Raw genomic sequence first — 19416 nt, 5'->3', positions numbered from 1 at the left:
AGCTTCAAACAAAATAACTCTCAACCTTTTCCATAACAGAGAATGTGAGCCTAGTTTGTACAATCTCTAATTTAACCCTCCAACATCCAGGAAACATCTTGGTCAATCTGTTGTGCATTCCCTCCAACATAGAGTATATCGTTTCTATGATGTGCTGCCCAAGTATTTGGTCTGATCAGGACTTTGTATGATGCTATAGACCTCCAAATGTAAGGGCTCATATTTCATCAGCCTTTTAGAACTTTGTTTGGGCTGGACTAAGTTCTCAGACCCAATAAGGTTGTGTGCCAATGTTCCTTACTTTCCAAAAAAAGAAAAATCAGATTTTTTTTAATACAAATACCTGGGCTAAAATCCAGATGTCACAGTTTTGTTCATTCACTTGTTCCAATGCATTTCTGTTCTTGTTTACAATGTCACCAGCAAACGTGCATAAAAGGCCCTTTTCCTTATCATCCAAGTCATTAATAAAGATTTTGATAGTTGGAGTCCTAGCACAAACCCTTGCTAGCCACGTTCTTCCAACTGGAGAAGGCAACTCTGCTCTCCATCAACTAGGCAATCCTTTAACCAAATCAACATTTGTGCCTTCAATGACATGAACTTTAATTTGAACTTTGTCCCCACTGCAAATCTTTGTGATTGAAAGAGCTTTAGTCATGACCAGGTACTACAAGACCAGGTTCACAATTGCTCTGGACACACTTATGACTTTACATTAGCAGGCTGCTCCATGACACAGCTCTATCTGTGACAAAACGTGTGGCGTTTTAATCCCGGGTCATCTTGTACGGAGCTGGCTGATTCATTTGAGTAATAGGATCCTCTGCAATTGTGTACAGCATGGAAACAGACCATTCGGCCCAACTGGCCCAAGCCAGCATGAATGCTCTATAAAAGCCTTTTCCCTCCATGTCAGCACATTTCTCTACTGCCTTTGCCCTCATTCACCTCCCCCTAAAATGCCTCAGCCAGTCTCTGTAGCAGCAAATTCACAATGCCCTATACTCTGGATAAAGTAATTTCTCATTTGTTCCTGTTGTTTTAATTTTATGGCCTCTTGTTTAGCTTCCTTTGTGAATGGAGACATCTTCTTTACACCTCCCCTATCCTACATGCTCACATATGTCAATCAAGTCCCTTCATGGTCTTCCCTTTCCATGGCACCCCAGTCTGATTCCTCCCACCCACCTATATTACACCTCACCCCAAGTATCAAGCTACAATTGGTCAAGTTGATCTATCTCACTGTTTGGCCTCTTGCCACTTTCCTTGTGCCCTGGCTTTTCTGTATTTGCTCCTACTTCCACTCCCCTCCTGAGTCATTCGGGTTAGAGTTTCATAGAATCCCTACAGTGGGAAAACAGGCCATTCAGCCCAACACGTCCACACCGACCCTCTGAAGAGTAACCCACCCAGACGCATTCCCCTACCCTATTACTCTACACATCCCCTGACTAATGCACCTAAACTTATACATTCCTGAACATAATTCACCTAACCTGCACATCTTTGGACTGTGGGAGGAAACCAACGTAGACACTGGGGAGAATGTGCAAACTCCAAATAGACAGTCGCCCGAGGCTGGAATCGGACCTGGGTCCCTGGCGCTGAGAGGCAGCAGTGTTAACCCATTGAGCCATCCTGCCGCAGTTAGGTCCCTCTGACTGACATCCCCACTCCCTGCAGCAGTTCAATGTTCTGACCTTCAGCATTTTGAACCAAAGCTTAACACAAACATTCTGCCCTCAGCTTGCAGCAAGCACACGGCTGTTAGGGATTCAATGGTTCGTACTGACCTCAGCGAATTGGGGTTGAGGTCCAATATAACTGGGGAGACATTGAAATAGCTCCCGTTCTTTGTTATACAAGGGCTGCACAGATTGATAAACTTAGACAAGCAGCAGCAAACATGATACTCAATATCTATCAGTTGGAGAGATACCACTGAGCCAGCTTCCATTCACACTGGTGCCGATTCTGAACTCATCCTTCAAAGACTTCAAAGTGGAAGATCTTGGTTGATTTAACACCCTGTTAATTATTAGGCACACCAAGTCTCATCAGTCTCAGTTTAAAAATGTAATCTATAATTGATGGATCACCCTCCAGATAAACGAAACCTCATTCACTTTGAGGTGGTCAATAATTGCTCTCATTCTTTCTATCGCTTCCTAAGGTTGACAGTCCTGTGCTGGGTCGAGTGTGGGCACTGGAAAAGCATAGCAGGTCAGGCAGCATCTGAGGAGTAGGAGAATCGGGCCAGGGCCAGAGCCCTTAGTCGGTTCTGTGCTGGTCCTGGCAAGGTTGAGCTGTGGGGTTCAAGGGCTGCTCTGTTCTGGTCCAGCACCATTAAGACCGAAAAGTTACACGTTTCCAATTCAAAACATTTGTCTGAAGCACACGTGGGCACTTCTGCCACATTCGCTGAGACATTTAGGGGCAACTCTGAAGCGTTGAGGTGGCTCTCTGAAGAACTGATAGGCTTTTCCTGATACACACATATACACTCCAATACAATTCAGGCCACCCAGTGTCAGTTGTCCTAGACTTACCCACTCACCCTTTCGTTTCACTTGAATTTCATGGGTCTGAAGATTCAGCACTCTTAATTCATTTGCTGATAAATGCTAGCTTAGGGACAATTAGCACTGGGGGCCTGCGGGAGGGAACTGTAAATGCACCAGAAGCCCAGAGGCTGCTGAAAATTTCTAATTTGAAATGCAACTCTCCTTCCTTCTGCTTGAAAAAGGCAATTCACGGCAATGCAAGAACATTACTTGTGATCACTGCGCCAGCCGCCCCTAGCTCCAGACCTAAAATGACACAGCTATCATTTACAGTCCTTGAGTCAGCTGGTTCAGTTAAGTGTACTAGTGGTTCAAAATGCAATTTGTTCTAAATGGCACAATTTACACCTCCGCAGAGCAGTACTCAGAGAGATTACCCGTCTGCCTCTGAAGCAGGATGTGCAAACAACAGTTTGAGAGAGGATGTTAGGTGGAGATCAACTTTAACTAACTGGCTCTGTAGCAAAAATGAGGCACAGAAGTAAAATAGTACCCAAACAAATCAAAACCAGAAAATGCTGGAAATAATGAAGTCAGGCAGCATCTGTAGAGAGGGCTCCTCCTCTGGGTGAAGACTAAAACTGAGGCATACAGTTTAAGAATAAGTCGTCTCTCTTAAGTTAAAAGTGAAGTTTTTTGCTACCTGTTTAAAGGATTTTCAGAATGTGGAATTCTCTTCCCAGAGGGTTATTAAGACTGGGTCTTGAAATTTAGTCAAAGTGGAATCAAGATAGATTATTGATGGACAAGGCAATTGAGAGTGGAGAGAGGTAAACCAGCTGTGCTCATATTAAGTGGTGGAGCAGGCTGAACAGCCTACCCCTGCTCCTAGGTGCTACACTCCTATGAAAGAAACAGGTGCTGCCATTGCTCAGCAATTACCTTTCAGCAAGACTCCCAGGGCACCTGTGAATCCAATGGGGAGGAGGGCTTCAGATGTAAAGCAATGAGCAAAAACATCTGTCACAGACTCACCACTCCTGAGTGCTAATTGTGGAGTCAATGACGTAGACTCCACAAAACTATTCCAGACATCTACTACCCTCTGGGAGAGGAAACTCCCCTGTGTCTCAGTTTTAAACAAGTGTCCTCTTATTCCGCAACTAGTTTGAGATGCCACTCACTAGTGGAAAGACTTTGTCAACGTTGACTCAGCATATGGACTCAGTAGTTAGCACTGCTGCCTCACAGGGTCAGGGGACCAGAGTTGGATTCCAGTTTTGGGTGAATGTCTGTGTAGAGTTTGCACATTCTGTCCACCGTGTCTGCGTGGGGTTTCCTCCCACAATCCAAAGATGTACAGGTTAGGGTGGATTAGCCATGCTAAATTGCCCAGTGTCCAGGGATGTGTAGGTTAGGTGGATTAGTCTTTAGGGGTAAATCAGAGCAATCAGGTAGGGGAGTGGGTCTGCATGGGTCGGTGTGGATTTGTTGGGCCAAATGGCCTGTTTCCACACTGGAGGGATTCTATGACTCTTGTCAAGCCCCCTCAGAATCTTGCATATTTCAGTAAGGTCACCCCCAACTCTTCTAAACCCTAATGAATAAAGCCTAACCCATTTAGCCATTTTTGATAGATCATCCCAAGAATCAGCCCATTGATTTGCCTCCAATGCCAGTGTGTCTTTGAATACAGAGAGACTAAAGAGAGAGGGGTCAAGCAAAGCAAATGGAGAGTTTTGGACTCTGTCGCAGTCAGTAACACTCACTTTTGCGACCACTCTATGTTCATGCCCGACTGCTGAGAGAAGGCCTGCAGCATTTCCTGCTGGGGTGCTGTGAGGGTGGGCACCGGACTGCTTGACGGTGTGGGTGCCGGCGTCACGAAGGCCTTGCGGATCTCCTCAGTGGTGGCATTCCTGATGAACAGCTGGTCATTCACAATGCAGAGCCTGCTCAGAGGAGGGAAACAGCTAAAGTAGCATCAAGGCAAACAACTATCTGCATTGCTACCCGACTAAAAGCAACGATATTGAAAAATCAACAAAAAAAAAACAAGCATTGAAAATGATAACCTGAGCAGCTGGAACAGGTGAGGGGCCAGAGAGCTTGCTTCTAATGTCAGTCATGGCTCAAGAAGCATTAACCCACACGTCTGCTCTCCCACAAGCCTACCAGACTGCTGCATACTTTCTAAGTAAAAACAATGACTGCAGATGCTGGAAACCAGATTCTGGATTAGTGATGCTGGAAGAACACAGCAGTTCAAGCAGCATCCGAGGAGCAGTACCGACGTTTCGGTATTCCTGATGAAGGGCTTTTGCCTGAAACGCGATTTTACTGCTCCTCGGATGCTGCCTGAACTGCTGTGTTCTTCCAGCACCACTAATCCAGATGCTGTATACTTTCTGCAGACTCCAGACAGACATCGGTACTGCACCCACCCTTTTAAACCAACCTGACTCCAGGCTTGAGGAACCATGTGCGAGCCCAAACTACACAGTTGTGTATGAAAATGAAAATGAAAAAATAACTTACCCTGCATTCCCAGCAGGTACAGCAATGAACACTCTTGAGAACGCTCTCACAGACTCCCTGGATTTACTATCCACTGTCACAAAATTAAGATTTGTGAAGGATTAGCTTCCAGGAACTTAAACAATAACTACTTTTTAAAGCTTAAAAGTAAATTGATTTAGTTTACGCACCTTCTTTGAAAACTCCATGTACAGTAAAACAGAGTAATGTATTCTGAAACAGAAACCAAACGTCTTATATTACATGTTTATTAAAGCATGGGACAATTGTCCTTCAGTGTGAGCAATCTCACCCTGGTCAGAGCGTTAATGTACTCAAGTCCCATTTGAGAGAGTTGGGCACAACCTCTGGGCTGATACTCTCAGGACTGTACTGAGGAGTGCTGCACTGCCATCTTTCTGACAGAGCTGTAAACTGAAGACCCTTCTGCCCCTTTTGGGTTGATGTAGACGATCTCTCAGCCAATATCTTCCTGGTGTCCTGGGGCCAATATTTCCCTTTCATCTGCCATCACTGAAAACAAGTTATCTGCCCATTACTGCAGTCATGGCATTGGGAGCATGCTGTGTCCAAATACGATCTGGAGGTGCCGGTTTTGGACTGGAGTGTACAAATGTAAAAATCACACAACACCAGGTTATAGTCCAACAGCTCTATTTAGGAGCTCTGAAAGCTAGTGCTTCCGAATAAACCTGTTGGACTATAACCAGGTTCGGTGTGATTTTTAACTGCGTCCAAATAAGTGTTTCCAATGTTATAACAGGGGTTACACTTCAAAATTAGCCTAAAGACCTTGTGAAAGTCACAGCTAAATCCTAGTTTTTATATTCTTTACATGGCATTGAGGAATCATTATGTGCAGTCAAATGTCACAATACTAATGAAGTCACAGAGTCAGAGTTCTACAGCACAGAGACAGGCCACTAGTCTATGCCGACCAAAATGTCCATCCACGTAAACCCCATTTCCCTGCACTTGGCCCATATCCTTCTAAACCTTTCCTATCTCTGTATTTGTCCAAACATCTTTTAAATGTTAATGAAACCGCCTCAACCACTTCTATCATGTGTGGTCATTATCAGCGTGATATTGAGGCAAACAAGGCGGATAGGCCATGAGTTACTCAAGCAAGTCAGCAGATCTCAGCCAGGATGCTTGCTTTGTCATGGGGAGTTGCATAACAGGACCCCCAGGCTATAAAGTAAATAACAACAGAGACATCATGGCAATTTTTGTTAACAGAGGCCTGGATTAACGTCTGGACATGAGCAGTCAAATCTCACCACTACAGTTGGTGGAATGCAAAATCGACTCATGAATAAAACATCAGGGATAAAAAGCTAATCTCAACAATTCAAGCCATCAGTCTAGAAACACATCAGGTTCACTAACGGTCTCTCGGGAAGGAGATTTGCTGCCCTTGCTTGGCCTGACCTATATGTATTCCCCAGCCTTTGGCAACATAGTAGACTCTGAAATGATGCAATAATCCACACAACAGTATCATACAATGACTGAAAAGCCAAATGAAACTCAAGCTAATTGAAAGGCCCACATTTGACTAAGGCACAACCAAGCCCTCCTCACTAACACCACTTATATTTTTAGGCATGGGGACAACAGACATGAGTTGTACAACAGCCTCGCATAGTCACACTCACTGACTCACACCTTGCAGACATCATGAGCACCAACCCAAGGAACAAGGGCACAAAATGGACTCTGCACCGAGACAGACTTTAACACCTACCACCAACAGTAGCTTGTTAGTATCACTGCTACTGTTATGGTCAAGTTCTAGAAACACAGGTGCCAGGCTGGGCCAGAAGCAACCAAGAGGGGAAATGCCCGTTTCACCATGCCGTCAAATTTCAGCCCATGATGGTGATCATTCTGGGCCACCAACAGAACTGTATGCAATCGCAATCTGTAATCTCATGTTTAAAATCACAACACCAGGTTCTCGTCCAACAGGTTTAATTGGAGGCACACTAGCTTTCGGAGTGATGCTCCTTCATCAGGTGATAGTGGAGGGTTTGATCGTAACACAGAATTTATAGCAAAAATTTGCAGGGTGATGTAACTGAAATTATACATTGAAACACTGATTGTCTGTTAAGCCTTTCATCTGTTAGAATACAGTGATAGTTTCACTTCTTTCATGTGTAAATCACAAAACTTTTTTTAAAGTTGCATTCTTGGGTCAGCTGTTAACAATGGTGATAGCTAGACAATATGTTGACAATCAATGTTTCAATGTATAATTTCAGTTACATCACACTGTAAATTTTTGCTATAAATTCTGTGTTACGATCGAGCCCTCCACAATCACCTGATGAAGGAGCGTCGCTCCGAAAGCTAGTGTGCTTCCAATTAAACCTGTTGGACTATAACCTGGTGTTGTGTGATTTTTAAACTTTGTACACCCCAGTCCAACACCGGCATCTCCAAATCATGTAATTTCATGGCACAGCATGGCCCCCAATTTAACATTACCATCGGAATCCTGTTTTAAATAGTCAACATAGAACAGCACAGCACAGGAACAGGCTCTTCAGTCCTCGCAATGCTGTGCCGAACAGGACGCCAAATGAAACCAATTCTGCTCTTGGCCCATATCCTTGCATATTTGTGCTTTTACCTAAAAGCCCCTTAAATGCCCCAATTGTATCTGCATAAACTACCACCGCTAGCAACGGGCTCCAACCTCCTACTATACTGAAAAAAAAACTTGCCCCTCGCATCTCCTTTGAACTTTCCCCGCTCACCTGAAATGCATGCCCCCTAGTATTAGACAGTTCAACTCTGGGAAAAGACAGTCAACCCTACCTATGCATCTCATAATTTTAGAGACTGCTATCAAGTCTCCCCTCAGCCTCTACCGTTCCAGAGAAAACAACAAGAGTTTTTCCAGCCTCTCCTTATAGCTCATTCCCTCTAATCCAGGCAGCATCCCGGTAAACCTCTTCTGCACCCTCTCAGTAACACTATCTACAAGATGCACTGCAACAACTCATCAAGGCTCCTCCAACAGCACGTTTCAAACCTCTTGGAAGGACGGGGACATGGACAGTAGATATAGGGAGCAACACCATCTTCAAGTTACACACCACCCTAACTTGGAATTATACTGTCATTCCTTCACTATTGCTCGGTCAAAATCCTGGGGTGGGCAATAAAGGATTGCAACCACCCCATGAATGAGTTACAAGAAGAAATTCAGATAAAGCACTCGCATGTTGGACGGACGTACTCCACTGGGAAAGATTCCCATGCTGGAAGGCCAAGTGAAGGAAGGGTAATACTTGAGCTGTACTTGTTTACAGTGGAAAATACAGGGAGCAGTGCATTTAGAGAATAACCTCACTGGTTTACTACACCATAAGCTATACCACATATTGCTAATTGCTACATTCATGGGCCTATTTCATTTCTGTGACAAAACATAAGACGATCGGGTCTTCCCATACAGCATATAACAGATCATCACCAAACGGCAGAACACGTGCACCAATAGAAGGTAGGGATAAGTAAAAGGAAGACATGCAAAAAAACTCAAGAGAGAGAAAGGTAAAGGGTAGGTGCAGTCTACGTTTCTGCCACGCCTCACAGTTATTCCTTCATCATCCCTGGGCCACAGTTCTGCAATGGCCGGCCTAACAACACTTGTGAAGCACCTTCACCATATGCCATCCAGCCAATCAAGGAGAAAACTCACCAACCACCTTCTCAAGAGCCAATTCAGAACAGTTAACTAAAGCAGCTTTTATGGGAAAATACTCACATCCCCAGATTTGACTGAGTAAAGAAAAAGAAGATTGAGTCTTCACTTTCTTCAAAATTTGTTCACAGGGTGCAGGTACTGGTATTTAGTGTCCAACCATTTGAGAAGTAGGTGGTGAGTTGCCTTGTTAAAATGCTGCAGTCAGTGCAGCTGAGGGAGGGAGGTCGGTCCAAGATTCTAACTCTCCTGTAGTGAAGGAAGGGCTAACACAGTGCCACATCAGCTGAATAGGGGCAAGGAGGCAAAATAAGGGCATGGAACTGGTCAAGAGACAAGGAGACTTAGCTTTTGAGGGCTTGACATGTTCCATGCCCACAACTGCCATTGCGTGACGGAGTCATACAGAAGGGAAGTATGGATGCCCAAGCTGCGCAGTTCCCCCTGCAGAGGAATTAGGAGCAGAAGGACATGATTTGGCCCCTCGAACCTACTCCAGCAGTACGAACATTGCTGGAAATCCCAGGCAGGTTTAGGTATGGGACCACCTGTAAGCCCAACAGTTTGCTGACACTCAAAATCTAGACTGATCCATGAGGAGTGGACACACAGGCAATGCATTCTTCCACCCCCTCCGCCCAGTCATCATTTTAAAATCAGAACTGAGAGTGTCTCCAGGGTGAAGGGGGAGGGAGAGGAAGGCTGCAGAAGGTTGCACAAGGAAGTGAGTCAACAGGACAGTCACGGAAAACAATCAGCCCTTCACTTACTGTTTGAGTGCTCACATCCACCACAAAGGAGGCTATGTCATGCTGTGTCTTTGGGAGCTCGTTGAGGAAGGCGACAACATTCAGTCTGGTGTGTTTCAGCAGCTTCGCCCGAAGTGCTATGAGCAAAACAAAACAAAGGGAGATAATTAGTTGAAAGCAAAAATACCCAAAGAAGGGACTCCAGCAGGAATTACAAAAAAAACATACTAACTCTTGACTAATGAAGGCCTTATTTGGACTAAAGTATATGCTGTCCAAGCACTGTGCCTCCAATGTTTATTGCTGCAGAGCAATAAAAACAGGGCCCTGTCACATTGTCTGCTTGTGCCACTGAACGCCACCGCAACAACATGGAAACATTTTGCAGAAACAACATTTCTCACTTGCTTCATGCAAGGAGAAGCATTGATTTGTGTTTCAACACATGGTTTTAAAAATTATCTTCCTGGCTGTCTTCTCGTATCTCAATATGCTGACACACCCAGTGTGGTAAACTTTGGCCTCCAGTGTCTCAAGACTGTACAATAAGGATTTCAGATTGCAGCAGGCAGTAAAAGCACTCATTAGCACAGTGTAACTGACCTTGGTACCTAAGGAGGGTGCTTTCCAATCAAGATTTGTACAATATAGACTACTCAGTCAGGATACTCGGTTCCATAAGGTTGGGTGCATAACTACATCAGGGTATAAGGCTTCCTAATCCCCACCACTGAGGCCATTAAGAAGAAGAAAAAAAAAGAGTATAGAGGTAGTCACACCAGATGTACAGAGACCAGCAAGGTGACATACACCTGTGTAATGTCAAGAAACACAATGGCATTAGCTAGCAATTTTCAACAAGTGACAACAGTAAATTCTGCAGGATTTCTGAAACACAGCAAACAGAAATCTGAAACAAAACATCAAATAAGAACGAACAGACGTAGCTGCTCCAAAAAAAAAAGTTATGGTGTAATCATCCAATCCTTCAAATGTAATCCAATTGATAATTCTTTCCAATTGTCCGTTCCACACAGCTATCATCCTCTGCAGGAAACAGCCAAAACCTAAACTGTGCGCTTTCCCTTGTCTAAGTCAAACCCCAGGCTTCAGAAACGGTGACAAATGACAAGCCCCAATTACTGGGGCTCAAATGATTGAATCCTCGAGATGTCTTCAGAATCTCCCTTCAGCAGGAAAACCTCTGAGCTCAGGCACTGCAAGCTGTTTATTAGCTCCTTCGTGCAGTGCCCTTCCTGTCCCAACCCAATGTCTGGATAGTCTTGCTGCAGCACAACATACAAAACAGAAATAGTAGGAGACCATTCACCCCTCATGTGCCATCACACCATTCAACATGACCATGGGGGGGGGCTCAATCTGATTCAAGCTTCAATGCCTCTTTCATTATTACTCCTCATAGACCTCAATCAAGTTTTGGGACATGAGGCCTCAAGTGGCGTTCTCTACAGCCAACACAGCCAAGGGTCACTTGGCATTTGCCCCGAATGCAGTTCAAGAGGCAACGTTCCAGTGCAATGCCCATCTGATAATGCTGTCAAGGTTTATACTGTTCATCATCTACTCTCTTTCACACTTACAACCTTGCAATCTGGCTGCATTTGCTGCCTCCTGAGTGTGGTGCTGGAAAAGCACAGCATGTCAGGCAGTATCCGAGATGCTACCTGACCTGCTGTGCTTTTCCAGCACCACACTGTCTCGACTTTGATCGCCAGCATCTGCAGTCCTCACTTTCTCCTTAGCTGCCTCCACCCTATCCTTTCACCTCGGGAATCTCCTTCTTCCACAATTCTTGTCAGGGGAAATTTGTACTGTGAAGAAGTCCTTCCCTTAACTGCTCTCTGCCCCTCTAAAAACTTCAAATCCTTTTCCCCCACTAATAACAGCGGACACTCCTGTTCCTAAACTCACCCCCTGCCAGGTACAATCATCCTGCTTCTTCCTCCTACCTCAGAGTGCATTTGTACACCTTACATGGTATAGCAAGGTGTACAAACGTGAGGTACTACCAGCAATTAAACAGCGCTAACCCTAACAGTGGAACCTAATTCTACTCTCACTCCACATTCGCAGGCTCAGCAGACGGTCAACTAGAAACTGGGCTAACGTTCAGCTTCTCACAGCAGATTCCTGCCCAAGAGATCAGCAATCATGAAAGCTGGGAACATTCTACCCTGCATAACGCATGGGAGGGTGCGCAGGGCTGAAATCGATTGCAGGAATGGCTAGGTAGTGCAGTAATGAGAGACACAAACTGCACAGGTTAAAGGTTGAATCCCTGGTCTGTATGGAGCTAGCCGAATCTATTCAGGGCTGTGACCATGGGCTCAAAGAACGTGACACTGGAGTCATCATTTCTCATTACTGTCAGAGACCCTGTGAACGTGGGTGCTAGATAACAATTACAATACCCCAATGGCAGAAGAACATTCATACAAGGTCAGCCTCTCTAGTGAGGTTCCACATAACTGGAATAAGAGAGGAGCCTGAGTCAGCGATTTCCGGATAGTACGGAGTGAAGTCAAAATAAAAACCTGAGATGTTTTCAACATTACTCTTATCAGACGGCAGATTATTTTATCACAGGTAGAAAAGACAGATAAGATTGCAATTGAAAGAATACAAATATATCCTGTAAGGCGAGGATTCCAGCAAAAACAATGCAACATCTCAAAAAGTACACAGAGCCCGGGTTTGGAAAGTGGTGCAAGATACAGCAGTTAATATGAAATCCAGCAGGCACAAGTACACGGATGTGCTTTACAATAGGATTGCACTGGACTTTATCACCTGCTTCCCTGATCATCTGGGTGCTTTGAAACTGAATGACTCATTTAAAAAAAATCAAACATTGAGTGGTAACCTAATGCAAAGTTGGCTTTCAGTACTTTTCAAATTAATGCCAATTTGTTTATGACTCCGATCGTCACATGATCGATCGCAAGCGTCTACACCAGAACTTTCAGCTGGATCAGAAGCTAATCTATTTAAAAGAAACTCCCTTGTTTGAGTCCTGAGCATCCGGTCTGAGCCCAGAGGAATTTTCCATAGTTTTTTTTTAAAAATCACAAAGCAAAACGGATTCTAATATCTTCTGATATTGAATGATTTGCGTTTCACTTTAGATGGAAACAGAGCAACGGTCATAGAGATGTACAGCATGGAAACACACCCTTCGGTCCAACCCGTCCATGCCGACCAGATATCCCAACCTAATCTAGTCCCATCTGCCAGCACCCGGCCCATATCCCTCCAAACCCTTCCTATTCATGCACCCATCCAAATGCCCCTTAAATGTTGCAATTGTATCAGCCCTCGACCACATCCTGTGGCAGCTCATTCCATACACGCACCACCCTCTGTGTGAAACGGTTGCCCCTTAGGTCTCTCTTCTATCTTTCCCCTCTCACCCTAAACCTATGCCCTCTAGCTCTGGACTCCCGACCCCAGAGAAAAGACTTTGCCTATTTACCCTATCCATGCCCCTCATAAATTTGGTAAACCTCTAGAAGGTCACCCACTGTGTTCTTTTAAAGGACAGAATGCTGCATATGAAACCAAAAATCAAATTGCATTTGACTTACTTGGGTCCTTCAGTCTCCTCACGTTTCTGCTCTCCTTGAAATACTCTCCCAGACTGCTCCTGCTTGGACACAACACATTATTTTCAGGACAGTGAAGAAGTGCAGCTCTTGCAAGGTGAGGCAATAGCTGCCCCAAGTTGCTTCCTTCACAACACCACGGTAAAACGTTATGTAAGAATAACCATTCAAAAAAATTCACTCAAGAATCTTCATGCTCTCCTTTCAGTTCTGTTTGCTGCGATAATGCACATTCCAGGTACAGAATATCTTCTATCTAATCAAAGGGGCAGGGTCTCAAGCATCCATAATCCTTGCTTTAAGTGCCTCACCCAAACAGTGTTGGCTTGGCATAGGCAATCTCATTGTTCCCACGTCCAGCCAGCAGGGTTCTCACAAAGCTTCCAGTGCCATTGGGAAGGACCAGAGCCCACTGTTGTAACACGATGTGATCGAGTTCAGTACAGAGGAACCTCAATTGTCCAAAGCACAACAGCGGGGAGTATTTCCTTCAGATAATCAAATGCCAGATAACAGTTTTGCTGAGCATCGGGATATAATGATCTTGCTGGACAATCTGATATTTGGATAATCAAATGCCAGATAATCAAAGTTCCTCTGTAATCAGTTTTATGATCCCAGAAAGGTGCATAGAAGGGTACATTCCCTCCCTCCTCCCCCTCCCCCAGCATCCATGAAGAGGGACTCATTTTCCTTTCCAGGGGGTGCAAGTGTGTGAGGGGCAGAGCAGGAGAAGGTCTGTGTGTAGGCTGTAGGGGTCACTGTGTATTTGTGGGGGGTGCTTGGGGGCGAGGAGGGGAGGAAGAGAGGGAAGGCAGCACTTGTGTATGTCTGTGTGCATGTATGTGAAAGTGCAAATACGTACCTGGGGTTCTCATGCCAAGGTGCATGTTTGGGGTATGGGTGACACATGTGTAGAGCATATGCAGGGATGCATGGAGGTCATAGAGTGTGTAAGTGGGTGTGGGCCCAGGGCATGTACAGGGTTGCAAGTGCCAGGTGCAGGTAATGTAAGGTGCTTATGAACCTGCAAATGTGTGCTTGCATTCAAGCCCTGTATCACTCAGTTTGCCTGAAGGTCACAAACCTGGCAGGGTTCTGTGGAGAAAAGGGAATACTGAGCGAGCAGCAAGCTGTATCGTGGTAGGCATCCAGCAGCCCTTGCCTGTCTGTTGAATCATAAACCGAATAGTACCTGCAAAGGGAAGAACAACAAAGTCAGGGAGTGGCAACAAAGGTCTTTCCCTTGGTCAGTCAGCTTGGTTTGGATTATTGAAGTCTCTGATATCCCAAAGTGACACTGAACAGTTCACACTAGCTGCTGTCTCACTCATTCTTTGGTCTAAAATGAGGTGCTAAATGAATGAGAGACAGGAGGCTGACTTGTCTGCAGACTACTTTGTATCAGGAGCTGGGCAGACAGAGCAATCAATTGTAATAAACTCTCCAACACAAGGAGTGCCTACTCTTTTGATAGACAAGCCACTTTTGGAAGGATGTTGTGAAACTTGAAAGGGTTCAGAAAAGATTTACAAGGAGGTTGCCAGGGTTGGAGAGTTTCAGCTATAGAGGGACGCTGAACAGGTTGGGGCTGTTCTCTCTGGAGCATCGGAGGCTGAGGGGTGACCTTATAGAGGTTTACAAAATTATGAGGACATGGATAGGACAAATAGACAAAGTCTTTTCCCTGGGGTGGGGGAGCCCAGAACTAGAGGGGCATAGGTTTAGGGTGAGAGGGGAAAGATATAGAAGGGACCTAAGAGGCAACATTTTCATGTAGAGGGTGGTACGTGTATGGAATGAGCTGCCAGAGGAAGTGGCGGAGGCTGATGCAATTGCAACATTTAAAAGGCATCTGGATGGGTATATGGATAGGAAGGGTTTAGGGGGATATGGGCCAATTGCTGGCAAATGGGACTAGATTAGGTTGGGATATCTGGTCAGCATGGACGAGTTGGACGGTTTCTGTGCTGTACGTCTCTATGACTCTATTTAACCTGATATATCAACTCTAAAGATACATGAATCCATAAATCATTTTATGAAAAACATTTCTTCTTCTGGGACTTTGATCCCTTTCTTATATTTTATTTATTTTCCACAAAGGGAGACAGACAACCTGATAAAGACTTTTCAAACACAGAAGAGACTAGACAGAGTTCAGACCTTTGTTTTGTTGGTGGTTGCTCAGTAATTCTCCAGATTGCAAACTATTTTTAACTGCTCTACTCAGCATGCACTTGTTGCCTTCTGTTTTCCTTTAAGAGGAGCAGGAGGCCATTCAGCCATTTGATGAGGTCACTGATAACCTCTAGCCCAACTCCAGATACGAACTTTGGCCCAAATCCCTTATGACCTTAACTTACAAAAATGCAGCTAGAACATAGAACATTACAGCACTGTACAGGCCCTTTGACTCTGATGTTGCACCAGTCTGTGAAACCAAATTGAAGCCTATCTAGCCTACATTATTCCATTTTCATCCATATCTTTATCCAATGACCACTTAAATGCTCTTAAAGTTGGCAGGCAGTGCATCCCACACCCCACTACTCTGAGTGAAGAAACTGCCTCTGACATCTGTTCTATGTCTACCACCCCTCAATCTATAGCTATGTCCCCTCGTGCTAGCCATCACCATCCGAGGAAAAAGGCTCTCAGTGTCCACCCTATGTAACCCTTTGATTATATGTCTCAATTAAGTCACCTCTCAACCTCCTTCTCTCTAATGAAAACAGCCCCAAGTCCCTCAGCCTTTCCTCACAAGATCATCCCTTCATACCAACATTCTAGTAAATCTCCTCTGAACTCTTTCAAAGCTTCCACATCCTTCCTATAGCTGTGTCAGATTTAAAATTAACAACTGATCTTTCCTTCACTGCTGTTTGTGGAAGAGTGCCAAACATCTACCACTCTTTCTGTGGACAAGTATTTCCTAACATCTCTCCTCAATGGTCTGGCCCCAGTTCTCAGAGCATGCCCCTAGTTCTAGAATCCCCAAACAGTGGAAGTGGTTTATTATCTACCCGGTCTTTACCTGTTCAAAAGAAACAAGGGTGCCATTCCTCTAGCTTCAGTCATGACTTAGAAGTTAGCAGCTCCTTTAACACTGTGAAGTGTTGCACAATTGTCTCTTGATAGGCATATTGTGAAACAGGAGATAAAAGGACAGGCCACCACAAGTTTGGCCAGAAACAGGTTTTAAGGACAGCTTTGGAGGTTGCAAATGTACAGAGTCAGAAGTGATAGAGATAGAGAGGTTTCAGGCTGACATTTCAAAAGCTCACAGCAAAGGCATGGCTGCCAAAGTCAGAGTTACAACTGTTGCCAGAACCGAGAGCTCAGAGATCTTGGAGGAACTTTTAGAGATAATGCAAAGGGGAAAGGCCATGGAGAGATTTGAGAATTAGGGTGCATACTTTAAAATCCAGGCGTGGTCAAACTGGGAGTCAATGTAGTCATGACAACTGTAGGGCTGATGGGTGAAAAGGACTTGGAGGGGAAGGTTGTAGCCTGGGACAAGCTCAAGTCCTGCAGCCTAGAGGGCAGAGGTCAAGGGAAAGTTGGAATTGTCAAGTCTATAGACAACTAAGGCACAGATGAGCTCCTTTAGCAGTATAAGTACAGAAATAGGGCAAGGCCTGACACTGTTATGGCAGTGGAAGCTAACAGCAACGAGGCAAAATACTGTCAACACACTTTGGTGGTGTCACATTACAAATCATCACTGGAAGTTACTGAAGCACAAGGTGACCAGACGTTTGGCTCAAAAGCCTTAGCTGAAAGAGGAAAACCTCCAAGCATAAGCCACGCTGGCTCAGCAACACCCAGAGAACATCAGGAGAATGAAATCTAGTGGACACATATAAATAGATATCACACCACAGTCAGATGGACAAACAGAAGACAGAACAAACGATCATGGAATGACAAAATACCGGCTCAGCAGGTTAACCTTCGTTGTTTTTAATTTCAGATTTCCAGCTTTTTTTAAAAAAAAATTTTCCCTTGCTTTTGGTGAAATTGGCTCCAAGAACAAGTTGGGAATAGAAGAATGTGCTGGGTTACAGTGAATAGACAAGCGGATGACAACTTTTAATGGACTATTGCATCCAGTTCAAATCTGGGATTCACTGTTTTAAAGCAAAGGATGGCCTGGAATTGGTCAAAAGGACAGAATTATATATGTATCTGACAAGAAAAAAAATCTGTTTTTAAAAAGTTCCTTTTTCTTTATGTATAAAGATTGACACACATCTGACTGCCCAGGTACTTACTGCTGTATGAATCGTGATACAAGCACTTTGATTTCATCTGTACCAAAATAACTAGCCTGTTAAAAGAAAACAAACAGCACATTAAACACTATATCCACACTTTACCTAGTGCTAATAATCACCACGATTCTTGCATATCTGACAAACTTGCTCAAAAGAACTTTGAACACAGCATATCTTCAACTTCTTACATAGTGCCTTTAAGATCTCAATAAGGAGGTGGTGTTTAGGTTAACATCACATCCAATCCAGGACGCCTGACAGTACAGCGCTCCATCAGTTGAATGCCAGAACAACAGGATAGACTTAAATATTAAGGTGGGGAGTAATACCGCATACAAGATTCTGGGTTTAAACAGAGGTTACGTGTGGCTACAAAGACAAAGGAGTTACGATAAATTCAAATTGAAACACTAGCTCACGGTGTGGAGGAGTGTGCCTGATTTTGTTTGGTCTGGTCTCACACTCAGTCGCAACAAATTCAAATTCCACTAGGCTAGCTGAAGGGTTTTAAATTCAATTAATTTAAACTGAAATAAAAACGCTCACCTCATGAAAAGTGATCAGGGGACCACTGCATTGTCTCAAAATAGCATCTAGCTCAACATTCTTCAGAACAGGAAATCTATTGCCCTTACTCAGTCTGGCCTGCATGTGACTCCAAACCCACATCCATGTGGTTGACTCTCAAGTGCCCTTTGAAACAGTTTGCAAAGCCCCTTAGACATAGATCTCTGACCACTAACTGCCCGAGGGGAAGAGGCTTTGCCAGAGTCACACACACCCAACACCGAATAACAAAAAGAAAGCACTTTCTCGAGACCACACTTTCGGGAAGGATGTTAAGGCTTTCATAAAGATACAGAATAGATCTGCCAAAATAGTTCCAAGCTTAAAGGAACTTCTGTTTCACAGATAGACTGGTGAGCGTGAGAGGTTGAGGAGGACGGATCTTTGATAAAAGGGGTTCAAACAAAGAAAATGGACAGAAAATGTACCCATTGGCAGAGAAGTCAGGGACAGACTTTAACTGACTAGCAAAAGAAGTAACTGCAACACGAGTGTAAAAAAAAAGACATATTTAAATGTTGAGTCTGTTTAGGATTTGAATGCACTGTCTGAAAGTGTGCTGGCGATCCCAGTTAGAGTTAGTCAAAGTGTTCTTGCAGAGAGCTTGCATGAACATGACAGGCCAAATGGCTTCCTTTGATACTGCAACCATTCTATGATAGGTGGCTTCTCTGGTACTTGCAGCAACTGACTCCTGTCTACCCTGTAACATTCCTGCCACTTCACCATGTGATCTGTATGCATTATGATCCCAATGCTCAAGTCTTGTTTGATGCTCAAATTTGTCATTGTTTCACTTCAGGCAACATACTAACGAGTCTGTGAAGTACTCTATCCAAAGCCCTTGTATTGCTCCTAGATTGTAGAATCTAACACCATACCCCAACTGGGGCATGAAATCGATTCAGCATTACCTTTTGGCCTTTGTGCACTTGATCAAATCTGCAATCTACCCAGAGGTGCTGTGTCATTAACAGTCTCACTGTCTCAACCTGCATCCACCAGATCTTCCACAACAAGGTCATTTTCAGTATAAGATATCCACTTCTATCAAAGCAGTCTATTTCTACCATACCTTGCACGAAGGAAGCGTAGTTGGAGTCTCAACGTCAAAGGAAATGGGAGGTGGGAGTTCATGGCCATCCTATAGGTAGAAAACCACTGAGCATCAGGAGATCGCAGTATAATTCAGTCCTGTGCGTTTTAAATATCCCTTTCCATTGCCAACCCACCCAAAATTAAACAAAAGGCTTTGATATTGGCTTCGTAAAAGCAGTTCTATGAAGTCTGTGATCCTGCCAACCTTGCATTGAAAATTGATTTACAATCCCAACAGTTTGAAATTAAATCAATGAAGACAAGTGGGAAATATAAATAATCACATTACAGTAAATTCAAAAAGACCTGTTTTCACAATTGCACCCCATG

General features: G+C 44.2%; 1 protein-coding gene across 2 annotated transcripts in view; it reads right to left on the bottom strand.

The window, feature by feature from the left end:
- Positions 1 to 19416, bottom strand: part of nxf1b (nuclear RNA export factor 1b) — a 75346-nt gene that overhangs the window by 3289 nt on the left and 52641 nt on the right. For both annotated transcript variants that reach the window (XM_072550925.1, XM_072550926.1), the window contains 8 exons: positions 19064 to 19132; positions 17419 to 17474; positions 14229 to 14336; positions 13124 to 13182; positions 9540 to 9655; positions 5219 to 5261; positions 5049 to 5121; positions 4280 to 4462 (listed from right to left, as the gene is read on the bottom strand). In XM_072550925.1, the coding sequence (XP_072407026.1) occupies positions 4280 to 4462; positions 5049 to 5121; positions 5219 to 5261; positions 9540 to 9655; positions 13124 to 13182; positions 14229 to 14336; positions 17419 to 17474; positions 19064 to 19132 (707 nt within the window). The remainder of the gene's footprint in view (positions 1 to 4279; positions 4463 to 5048; positions 5122 to 5218; positions 5262 to 9539; positions 9656 to 13123; positions 13183 to 14228; positions 14337 to 17418; positions 17475 to 19063; positions 19133 to 19416) is intronic.

The sequence above is a fragment of the Chiloscyllium punctatum genome, chromosome 31 (assembly GCF_047496795.1).
Source record: "Chiloscyllium punctatum isolate Juve2018m chromosome 31, sChiPun1.3, whole genome shotgun sequence".
Lineage (NCBI taxonomy): Eukaryota > Metazoa > Chordata > Chondrichthyes > Orectolobiformes > Hemiscylliidae > Chiloscyllium > Chiloscyllium punctatum.
This window is presented reverse-complemented; position numbering and strand designations above follow the sequence as displayed.